This window comes from Gopherus evgoodei, chromosome 5 (assembly GCF_007399415.2).
Source record: "Gopherus evgoodei ecotype Sinaloan lineage chromosome 5, rGopEvg1_v1.p, whole genome shotgun sequence".
In the NCBI taxonomy this organism is placed as follows: Eukaryota; Metazoa; Chordata; order Testudines; family Testudinidae; genus Gopherus; species Gopherus evgoodei.
In genome coordinates, this window is record NC_044326.1 from 132,453,949 (window position 1) to 132,466,546 (window position 12,598).

The window sequence follows — 12,598 nt, forward strand, 5'->3', positions numbered from 1 at the left end:
CCCAATCTGAGATGCTGGAAGGGGACCCGATTCTCAGAAAGTGTTCAACACCTGCCCTCTGACAATCAGGCCCTTTAAACTAAGGGCTCTAGTTGGGTACCTAACAAACTGAGGTGCCCAAAATCACAGGACATCTTTGAAAGTGTTGGCTCCCTTGCGCAGGAAACAGATCTCTCTGCATATAGAAAAGTATGACCCACGCTTGGGGAAGGCCAGATACAGTACATGCAGAATACACTATTGCCACACCATAGCAGATGCAGTCCTACACATTATCATAATTAGACTTGAAATGATCCCTTCTGGTTTTGCCCTCTGTCAACAAGGCTGGGCCCAGAATGGACTCTCTCTTGAAGGAAAGGAAATCCCAGGTAGTATCTCTGAAAGATTATTTTCATGTGTTCTTTAAAAAAAATGTTGGCAGTTAAATGAACCATGTTTTTGAGTTCTTCAGTGACCTAAACATAACGATGACCCAAGCAATCTTTTACCAAACATACGACTTAAGTTTCCTCTAGTGTTGGTGGATGGGACGTACGTTCCTGGGAGGGCTCAGACAAGATGCCAGTTTTCCTTTGAGCATGCATGAGATATTAACTGAACAGGATTATTTAGCTAAAAGTATAGAGGCTGTAGATACACTGGACAAAAATCGCATGATGGTTTGAAATTAGTGGAGGTCATTTGTTGTTTTGGCTGTTAGAAAGCAATATCAATCTAAGACCCTGATCCTGGAAACTTGCATGCGCTTTTTACTTTGAGTGTGAGTAATCCAACTGAATTCAAAAAATGTTAAGCACGTGCTTCAGCATTTACAGACCTGGGACTAATCCTGAGAGGTACTAAATGTTGCAGTCTGGCATGATCAACCATATCAAGGTACAAGCAGTTCAGTAATTCTGTTAAGCTGAGCCAAAAGATGAACATTAATTAACCTTTTAAAATTTTGTCCTGTCTAGGGGCAGGAGCCAAATTCTTCCTTGGCTTATGCCTCTGGAAAATCTCTGTGAACATAAGAGACAGACAGCAGGGCAGAATTTGGCCCTAGGAATTTGAAATTAATAGTACTCCTTGGGGAGCTCAAAAATCAGGAGATGGGTAATTCCCCCCTCATCCCCCTATATTAGTCTAACGTTGGTAATTTCTACTGTACTGAATTTATATATAACTACTCAGAATTTCATAGGCATTGATCACATTAATATTTAGCTTACATGTAGGTGTGCTGTGAAATTCCAGCCTTTTTACCATGTTGATATTATAAAATGTAGTCCTCTGTAGCCAGAAAAATGATTTGAATTACACACCACTGAACAGGCAGTGAAAGCCACACTCCTGCATTGAGAATTACAGACCCTCAGTGTCCACTGGCTTTAACGGAACACCAGAGAGGCTGGGTGCAGCTCACTGTCATAGCAGGGTCACTGAGTCGGAGCCTGCAGTGTGCTAAGCATCCTCAGTTCCCACTGACTTCACAGTGAGGGCACTCAGCAGGAAGAGTCCAACACCTTGCAGGACTGGGAATTTACAAACTTACTATTGTTCACTCTTATGATATATTTTAATGGGGAGACAAATGAGTTGCTTGGTGCCCTAAACGACGATTCCAATGTTTTGAGAGTTACCGGCACACAGTGTACATTAACAGATTGCTTCTGATGTGCTATAGTTTATTTGAAATGGTAGCGACAGATTTTATTTAAATAGCAGAAGGCATAATTATAAGCTACAGAGGTGACAAAACTAAAAACCAAACTATCAAAAAGGCATGTTTTAGCTTTTGGTCTGACAGTCATAGTTAGTATTTATGTAGTTGGCATTTTAATAAGCAACAGATGGGGTGTACAATCACTACTTAAATTAGCTGGCTGCACTGCGATATTTTTTCATGAGCCTGTGGATGTTACCTCAGGTCAATAGGGTGCTGAACAGCCATTTTTAAATTCAAAATACAAACTGTGGGCCAGATCCTCAGTTGGCTTGTAAATTAATTTAGTTCCATTGACTCCAGTACTGCTCCACCCACACTTGCAACAGCTGAGGAGCCAGCTTATACAAAGTCATGCCATTGACAAATTGTGCCAATATTACCATTTTCATTATTCACTAGGCCCAATCCTGACATCCTTCCTTATAAAGACTTCCTTGCTTCCAGGCAAACCTACTGTTAAATCTGCAATGCTGGCAATGAACAAAAACCCTGTCTGTGAGGCACCATCATGCCTCTGTAAAAATTTTTTGAAGAGGACATCAGCATGGGAAATTAAAGGACCTTCTTCATAATTCAAACTAGAACACTAATGTCAAAACTCAAATCTTTGCATGTACACTAGTGTAGCATACACAGATCAATAATTACTTAACAGCTACTGCTTCCATGTTATTAAAGCACTTGTTTTGGAAAATATAACAAAGTTTGTTAAGAGTACATTTACAATGTACGCACTTATTTACATCTAACTTAAGTGCAAGTTCCACAAATACCCTTGAAGAGGTTGCCAAATACATCAAAAAGTACCAAGCAATTCATTTGTTTTTACCTGTAGACAATGCACTTGATTTGTTCCAATTTCTGACAGCTGATTTCACTGATGTAGGTTTTAGAGGCCTTGGATTTATCAAATGCATTGTATAGTGCAAAGATTTGATTTTGTACTTATCTACTTCCAATGAAATAAGTACAATCTTTGAGCTGTGTACTCACATAGTCCCTTTCTTTTACTTTTTAGGTCAATTCTGCACCACCTAGTCAACCATTTCTTATTCAGTATATAGGCTGTTGTGTCCTTCTGCTGGTTTTCATGGTAAAAATTCTCCTTTTCACATTTTATTTGTTTCATGGTAACTAGGGGAGGAAGACGTCAGAAAGCATATCGGCTCTGTAAGGAATCTTTATCGCTACTATAGGCTACTTTTAGTAGAGCCTAACAATTACCATGGAAGTCTTTGGGAATGCTACAGGTATGCTGCAGATCAGTGAAAAGGTAGCACTGTCACAGTAAATATAATACTCAACGTTTGTACAGTACTTGCAGACAGTGTTCCCACAGGAAAATCTAACTAAATTCTGAAATAGGCTAGAGGGTATTTAATGACCCTGGAAGGAGAAAGTTGATGGCAGATGTCTTTAATTATTAAATACAGAGGAAGAGAAAATAAAAATGTGTTACATATATCACTTAGGTGTATAAACAAAATGGCAAGTTTTTTCTATGTTACACCAAAAAAATCTTGAGGGGAACCCTCTGAAACTGCATGGCAAGAGTTTAATGCTCAGAAAAAAGTGACGACTAAAATTTTAATTATGATGGAATTATCTGATATTTACATAATTAAATATATCAAAATGGCAGGAGTATAAAGAGTTTATCACATTCTATTATAAAATAACTGCAGTGCACAGAAACATAGCTATATAATGATTTGTAAACCATATTTAGAACTGGAGTGGAAAGCAGAGAATCTATTTGAATATTTGACCCAAAGGAATAATGAAAACTACCTACTATAATGGCTGAATGAAAATTGGGCACTCAACTCCATTCTGAACCTTTGAAAATCTTCCCCCTAGTAAAAATTATGGTCCAAATTTTTGAGCTGGGCACACAGGCAGAATACGTTCCTGGGAACTCAGAGAAATGCAGCACATGAAGGGCTGAGGAATAGAATCTATACCAGCTGCTTCACTTTTGCTACAGGAGGGCATGATTTGGCTGCATAGAATTATGTATGCCCTACCACTGTATAATATCTTCTGATAGCTCAGTGCTTAGTGTAGATCTGCTGCTTAAAACTGTGACACTGCCCTATAGCTTTCCTTGCTAGTTAAGTTTTTGTTTAATAAGTGTTTCATCATGTTTTAATATATGTTCTGTCTATTTTACCTGGAGCATCAATCTAGGGATTTGTGAACCTCCCAGTGACTAACCCAGACATGCTTCATATAACTCAGACACCTGATTGATGGGTATATTTTAAACATTTATAAAATAAAAACAGAAAGAACTTTAACTGGGGGTGAATTTCACCCCTGCACAGATGGTCACTACAGGGGCCATTCAAGTCCCACATAAGCCCATTTATGGGGACTTACGTAGCACATAGGCCTTGTGCTGGGGATCTGCACAGAGGTGAAGTCCAGTTTTGGGATTTAATTCTCCCAAGCAGTGTATTGTATACATCAATCAGGATATCACACAGTGGTGGAGGTTCAATAATTTATAATGCTGATAATTAACTGTCTCTCATGGAACAAATTTCATCATGGAGATGAACCGTAACAATGGAAATAAGTAGTAATCATCCTGCAGGAAAATTTTACAGCCTAGAAATGTTGCACCCTCTTATTACTGTTCAGGGGATTTAACTCTGAGAGGTTCCTGGAGGCTTCTATGGCTTCACCTTACATAATATTTTGAGAAGAAATATTCAGATTATACAAATTTCCTGGCCTGACATCTCCTCTGGGATTTTAGAGATTAGGCTAGGGCAGAAATGTAGGTGCTGATCCTCATTCTGTTGCAACTGGTTTCAAATACAACCCAGCATTGTAACCACTGAGAAATACATGGCTGGGATGTTCAAAGGAAGTGAGATGCCCAAATCCCTCTGACACCTAATTAACTTCAGTGCCTTTGAAAATCCCAGCCTACATTATGTAAGTCTATAATCACAAATCCAGGCACTCTCCCAAAATGGTAACATGTCAATGTCAGAATACAAAGCTTTTCCCCTCCACATTTGCATGGCTGACACTTACACTTTAAAAGATCCACTTCAGAAACAGAAATGCGGCCCCCTGCGCTGCAGTTACTCCCATGTTTAAGAAGTTACTGCGACTACTCTTGTGTAAATGGAAGCATATGCATAAGAATTTACAGGATCAAAGCTTCATGCTTTTATTTTGGAAGTCTCAGTCTTTAAAAAAAAAAAGTCACTTCATAAAGAAATACCGTTCTCTCAAGATACAGAAGAATTGTAGTACTGCATCTCTGTAGAGTAGCTAAAGCTCTGCTTCCCCCTAGTGTTTAAAGCAGGATTCTTTCTGCGTTGTTGTTATCAGTGCTAAAGATTCTATAAATGAAATTGAGGTCAACATTTTCAAACTCAATATTTAGGCACCTTCAGAGAGGAGCCTGATTTTCAGCATCACTGCACCTGTAACTCCCTTTGAAGTTAATAGGAGATGAGAGTGCTCAACGGTTTTGAAAATTAGGCCAAACTTGTTGAGGAGGCTAGAAGTGGACTTCAGACACTGGTTATTGACGATCTCAGCCATGTTTTTCCATATGGTCAGTTTCACAGTTTAGCTGTTTTAATGTCACTTATGTACAGGATTAAAAAGTGAGATAGCAGGATCCCTTTCAAATGGAAGAAAATTCTGGTCTAAACCACAGGATATATTTTGTAGCATGAGACAACTGAAAGGTAAAGTGCGCATATCAGTTTGTAGCACTGTATAAGCTAGGTATTCACAACATTATTCATCTATTTACAGTACTTGTACTATACACAGTAGCCCAGAAAACACAACTGCTAAATTAAAGCTCTGTTAGAGCTTCAAAGATCATAATCTTCTTGTTTTGTTCTTTCAGTTAATCCTAAAATAATGAGTTCTGGCCCTGGCATCTGTCTGCATACGCCTACCTCTGCAGTAAGTAGGCATCCTACACTGAAACAGGAATTGTTGCTCTCATTGCCAGTGCAGTTATTCAGGAAGTTTACTTACCATTACAGGGAGCAAGCTTACAAACCCTCACTGACTCAGGTTTTTCTCCATCACACTGGTCACCGGCACGGCATGTGACCTGCCTGGACTCAGTTCCTTCCCCACAGGTCACAGAACACTACAGAACAGATACAAAGTATTTTACTACGTTATGCCTGGCCCCAGTAATATGCAATTATCTTACAGGTATGTCACAAAGGCGACATCGTCTGGAATAGCTTGATATGGGTGACCTTCAGGGGCTGCTGTAAATTCCCTTTTGATAGGAGTTTTTGTAGAGGTTGACATTTGCCTCGGGGGCAGCAGTTGGGCAGAGTGGGGTGTTCCTCCTTTCCTGTAATGTTTAATTGTCACATATTCTGAATTTTGTTCGTAGTTTTTGTCTGTTCTGAAAATCCAAGCATTAAAGGCTGGAGTATGAGGCAGCACAGAGCTGCACTGCCAAAGGAGCAGACCAGGGCCAAATTGTGAATCTCAGAGCAAATCAATTTGATTTTTGGTTTTCCTCTTGCTCTGGAGAAAATAACTTGTACCAGAATTTTACTTAGCACAGCTTTCTTCCCCATCTGTGCTAGCTACCACGCTGGGAGGTGGGGGAGGAGACATAATTTCCCCTTGTTCCTTGCCCCACTCCTCCCAACATACAAGAGAGGGGGAAGCAGCAGCCCCATGGAGGTTGCTATATGTATCTATGGTACTTATTGGCCCCCATTACTGTAGGATCTGAGCATCTCACAACCTGTAATGTAGGGCAGTGCTATTATCCCCACTGTACAGACGGGGCAAAGAGAGGCTAAGTGATTTGCCCGGGGTCAGACAGGAAATCTGTGGCAGAGCAGGGACTTGATTCAAGATCTCCCGAGTTCCTAGCTGGCATCCTTACTACTGGGCCTCCTCCTCATAGTGTGATTCTCAATGGGGGAAGTCCACAAAGAGGCATTCCCTTCCCAGGCATCTATTTCCAGCAGAAATCTAACCTCTGTTTGGTACAAAGTATGAAGGGAACAGTAACACTGTGACACGAGCACAGAAAAGTCAAAGGTCAAGATTATTGCTACAGCTGTTATCAACACGGCTCTGTTTCCTTATAAACTGAAAACTTTACAAAAAACTCCCAGAAAGTCTTGATGCAGGCAAAAAGCAACTAAAAACTTCTGCTATCTCAAAAGCAGTGCTGCAAAGTTGGAGAACGTTTTTTCCCCCATTAAAATTCATATGAAATTTTTCACCTAGGTTTGCAGACTTTGACATCTTGATTTTTTTGTTGTTAATTTCAGGAGGGGTGAGACCCCGTTTGCTTTCTAGGGTTATGGAGACCTCAAAGCCTGTGCGCTTCCAGATCACTATTTGTGTTTAATTTAAGACTCTGAAGTTCACTAAAGTTGCAGCCAGAGGCCCTTAACCCCAAAGACAGTGCAGGTACAAGGTGCTAGCAAAGGTACAGCTGTTGATTTACTGCTAAGGAAACGTCTGTCAGCTCCAAAGCTATAAGGTCCATAGCAGAATACTGCTTGCCCACCTCAGCCCAGGGTCCAGCTTTCCACTGTGCAGGGCATGGCGTTCTGTTACAGGGCCTGCGGCTCTCAGGGCGATCCCCACTACAGTACTTGATATTGACAGAGCGGTTTGCACCGTCGTGAAGAGGTTGAATGCAGCGCACAGTACGGATCTGGTAACCAGAATGCCCACAGGTTTTTGTGCAGTATTCCCATTCATCTGCTATCCAACTGGAGGGTTTAAAACAAAAGTGCTATCATACATTTAATCTATTTATCTACTGCATTGTACAGTAACCAACTAGGGATTGTTTAAATTCTGCTCTGCTTGACTTACATACAAGTCACATTATCTCAGGGGCATACCTTGGAATACTAAGCAGCCCTTATGGAAAAATCCAATAGAATTTAATTGAGAATCTTTATATAGAATTGTTAAAACCAACCTTTGGAATTCTATAGCAGGAGCATAATTCTGTTCTACCTACTGCTGCTTTCTACTGGACATTTCATTTTACATTGCTTTAACCCGTTAAATTCTATGGGACTTTTCCATCAGAGTTAACACACCCATTATTGTATTCTGAGCAACACAGAAATGAGTGCTGCCACGACTAATCTCATTTTTTTCAAGTGCTCATGAAAGAAATGAAACTGGCAGCCAGGAAGCCTGCATGCATCTGTCTAGCACAGAGGATGCAATCTACCCATTGTCAGCCAGTAAGCACAAGACCTCTGTACCACATAAATCCCGCTTTACCCCCAGGCAGTGCCACAGAGGGCTTTGTGCTGTCCCTCTTCACAGAGGGGAATTTCATCCAGAATAAAGAAGGTTTCCAAGGCTTTCCCACTAATTTTCCTTAATCTTGACTTCAAGGGAGCACCTCTAAATGGAAGAAGGTAGTTTAAACTCTGTGCCTATTCATCCTTTAGCCTCTGTACTGAGCACGCCCCATTAGTGACAAGTGTCCACTAACAACTGAAATAAGACGACCATCAAATTCTTAGCAGCAAACCTGCCATGAGATGGAAACAACATTCCGTATCCCAGCAGCAGTCCCCTGAGCCGGGTCTGGGCAAGCTTCTATCTCCATTTTTTTCCAACCCATAGAATCACAGAAATGCAGGTCTGGAAGGGACCTTAATAGGTCATCTAGTCCAATTCCCAGCATTGAGGCAGGACTAAGTATTGTCTAGATCATCCTGACAGGTGTTTGTCTAACCAGTTCTTTAAAATCTCAGTGATGGAGATTCCACAACCTCCTTAGGCAATTTATTCCAATGCTTAACCACCCTGACAGTCAGGAAAATTTTCCTACTGTCTCCTTTGCTGCATGTGAAGACCATTACGTCTTGTCCTGCCATCAGTGGTTACAGAGAACAATTTATCACCCTCCTCTTTATAACAACCTTTTATGTACCTGAAGAGTGTTCTCATGTCCCCCTCGGTCTTCTCTTCTCCAGACTGAAATAAACTGGGTTTGTTTAATCTTTCCCTGGAGGTCATGTTTTTTAAAGCTTTAATAATTTTTGTTGCTTCCCTCTAGACTTTCTTCAATTTGTTCACATCTTTCCCAAAGTGTGGTGCCCAAAACTGGACACAACATTTCATTTGGAGCCTAATCAGTGCTGATAGAGTGGAAGAATTACTTTTCATGTCTTGTTTACAACATTCCCGCCAATATATCCCAGAAAGACATTTGATTTTTTTTTTAAACAAGTCTTACATTCTTGACTAATTTTGTGATCCAGTAAAATGCAAAGATTCTTTTCTGCAGTACTCCTTCCTAGGCAGTCATTTCCCATTTTGTATTTGTCCAACTGATTATTCCTACCTAACTGTACTACTTTTACTGAATTGCTTCCTATTTATTTCAGACCATTTCATATTCTAATCCTAGCCTCCAAAGCACTTGCAACCCCTCCCAGCTTGATGGTATCTGTAAACTTTGTAAGTGTATTCTCTCTTTCAACAACCTGAAATTCAAGAAAATCTCCTTGTTAAGCCAGACTTGTCTCTTACTATACTTCCTATCTATCCTATGTGTTTGGATAGTTTGCTTTTGTGCCCTTAATGATATCTTTAAAAAAAACTGCCAACTCTCCTGAACGCTTTTTCCCTTAAACTTGCGTCCCACAGGATCTTCCCTACCAATTTTCTGCCTTTGCTAAAGTCTGCCTTCTTGAAGTTCATGGTCTTTATTCTTCCTTCTTTTCCCTCTGACCATGTCTTAGAATCATGAACTCTCATCTGAGGCCCACATTTCATCCATCCATACTTACAGTGGCTGTGTGCATTCCTGCAGATTGCACATTCTACGAATAGGCTTGGGTTTTTTGCTGGCTTCACAGAAGCTGCGGTGAACCATTTTGTTATCACTTTTCCTGCGGCACCCATATTTCGTGTACTGGAAACCTTGAAAATATTTCAGAAAGTTAACTTTGTGTGAAAAATAGTAAAAATGTCCTGTCCCTTCTTAAACACTTTTGTTTACACACAATGGTTGTGGACTATTTTATGATTATTTAAATACTATTGCTGTTCGTTACAATGTCAAGCACAAAATGGTTTGGGGATATAAAATTCAATTATCTGGAGTAACTCTACAGTATACTATAGAGATAATGATGTTATTAAAATCATGGTATTTTCACAGATTTTAAGGCCAGAAGGAACCATTACAATCATCAAATTTTGACCACCTGGATCACTCAAACAATAGAATTTTACCCAAGGGAAACCGAGGCATAGAAAGGACTTACCCAAGTTCACACAGCAGGTTAGTGGCTGAGCTGGGAACAGCACCGAGGTTTCTTGAGTCTCAGTCTAGGGATCTATCCACTAGGAAACACTGTAGTAATTCAAGTGTGGCATTTTTGATACTTCCCCCTCAAACTGTCAGGAGTACCACAAGTGCCACAGAAAGTTCATACTGCAGTGAAATAAACAAAGATCTATGTTTCCAAAAGTGATTAGCTGATTTTAGTGCTCAGTTTAGACACCTTCACAGGATGGAGTGAAACACTTTCCAAAAACCAGACATTTAAAGTGTTTCAACTTGGGCAACCCAAAATTGAGGCACCAAAAATTTCTAATCACTTTTGAAAATGTAGTCCCTGTCTTTTACTCATTTTCTTCCTCCTAATTTAACAGTAAGCACTAGAAGCTGCTGCATCTCTGTTTACCTCCAGCACAAGGTTTGGAGCACTGGGACCAGCTCTTCAAAGCCCACTCAAAAGTATCTATTTCATCCTGAAGAACATTGTTACTGTTGATCGTGGGTACTGAATCCTCATGAATGATGTATTTGTAAGTCAGGCTAGATCTTGTGTCGTTCTCTTGAGGAATGACCTATAAAAGATCCAGTACAAATGGAGCACATATTTATTCTTTTCCATGTCAACAAACCAATATCTGGAAATGCAGGTGGTGCTTAGTAGTTGAAAAAATTTTATTGATCTTTACCTTCAAATTCAGTACAAAAATTAGTAAGCTCAACACAGAAAAATATGCCTCTAATGAGTCTAAGCTGGGAGAGTTTACATAAGACCAAATACTTAGACTACTTATCCTTCCTAGCTCTGGATTGCTGAACTACATGGAGCTGGATAGACTCGCTATGCTGCGTGGTCACATTCCTACTCTGCTCAAGGGAGGCGCTGGTCTCAAACACAGTTCTGACTAATATGGGCCTGATCCAATGGCCCTTGATGTCAGCGGGCACTAGGCGTATGGTTAGCTTGTTACTGTTGTATGAATAAATGGCTGCTTGTGATGTAGTAGTGTGGATACTGCACACTGCCTCTGAAAGTGAATGTTAGTAAAACTATACTTAAAACTTGCTTCTCTTATTGCCAGTGTGGGCAGAGCTTCTGCCTATCAGCTCTCTCAAAAACACTTTATAACCATGCGTGTTTTCCAATAGAGATTACATACTTATTTTTATTAAATGTTAAATCATAGTGAGATAAGTAGTTTGGCCACACAAAAACACAACAACAATAATAAAAACCAACTCCTTGACATAACCTACCAATACAACAACAGCATCATGCAAAGGCCCATCAGTATGAAGAGTTTCTATGTCATCTTCTGTGTTGTATTCCCACTCCACACCAAGATCAATGAAGGATCGTGACTTGGCCTCCTCCCCTTTCCCGTTCAGAATATAGTGTCCAGTAGCCTGGTTCTTAATGGCTAAAGGGAATTGAAAACAGTGGCAATTGTGCTTTTTGTCATGTAATCTGCAGTCACTGGGGTTTGCATGAAATGAGACAAGTACTATTCTATAAAGCCCTTTTCAAAAATCTTTTTGCTTATTATTTTAAATGTTGCATGTTGCAGTGCGTCCTTGGGAATTGAGGAGATTTTGCTATTCCTAATCCAAAAATACTAAAGTCCTGTCTTTTCCATTCAACACTCCTGAATCCATCTCTCTCTAGCACGCCTCCTCCTCCAAGCCAAAGAGTGGAGGTTTTGCCAAAAAATCATCATAACTCCATGCTCAGGGAATGGATGATGCTCCTTCCAAGTATCTAAAGCAGATAACCTTTGGCAACTCCATCAGCTCAGGGACTGGAAGCTATACCCAAAGCCGCAATTGCTACATTAAACCCTTACTGCCACCAAACTACAGTCTGAGGAGACAGAGATTGATGATGTATATGCTACCAATATGTGTATCTCCTAATGCACATGGATCAGATGAAGTTAGATAGATGTAGATACACATTTTATTTTACATAAACTTTAGCTTAATTCTAGATTCAAGCCAAACCTTTGAAATGGCCAATCCTGTTAGTTTTCATAGAACGTTTTGGAGGTGGCTTAAACAAGTATTTTGGGTATTGTCGGGCATGTTAGCATAACAGTAACATTGTACGTGTTTGGAGTGTCAAGTTGTGAACTCGAGTTTTGCAGCACAGTGATTAATACTGACTTTCCCTTTCTAGTACTTTTTGAAAGGTTGTTTTGTTTTGTATACTTATATATTCTACCCACACATGCTGACTTTACAAGCACTCTCCATCTGACTCTGGGGTTCAAGGATTAGAAAAAAGGTGCAACAATCAAACCACCATTATAAGGTAAGGGAGAACACCTGATAACAAATAGCTAAGATGTGCATGCACTTTGGGAGATGTGTTACTAGTTGCCTAGAGTGAGACATGAAAGAAACAACCATGATGTGGATGTTACTGTTATCCTGAAAGTGTATCATTTACAAATCATTAGTTGTTTAGAGTTTAAAAAATAATCAGAGAGAAAAAGACAAATCATTTTTCTAACCACACAACAAAACTATGACACAAAATTAGAGAAAAGTCTTGTAAATTATCATGACTACAGTAAATAAAATGTAAAAGCCATGCA

At 39.9% G+C, this 12,598-nt stretch overlaps 1 protein-coding gene across 1 annotated transcript in view; it reads right to left on the reverse strand.

Moving 5' to 3' along the window:
- Window positions 1-12,598, reverse strand: part of ADAMTS3 (ADAM metallopeptidase with thrombospondin type 1 motif 3) — a 201,513-nt gene that overhangs the window by 2,859 nt on the left and 186,056 nt on the right. The window contains exons 17-21 of the mRNA XM_030565196.1: window positions 11,259-11,422; window positions 10,411-10,576; window positions 9,508-9,640; window positions 7,248-7,455; window positions 5,729-5,846 (exon numbers count right to left, since the gene is read on the reverse strand). Of these exons, the coding sequence (XP_030421056.1) occupies window positions 5,729-5,846; window positions 7,248-7,455; window positions 9,508-9,640; window positions 10,411-10,576; window positions 11,259-11,422 (789 nt within the window). The remainder of the gene's footprint in view (window positions 1-5,728; window positions 5,847-7,247; window positions 7,456-9,507; window positions 9,641-10,410; window positions 10,577-11,258; window positions 11,423-12,598) is intronic.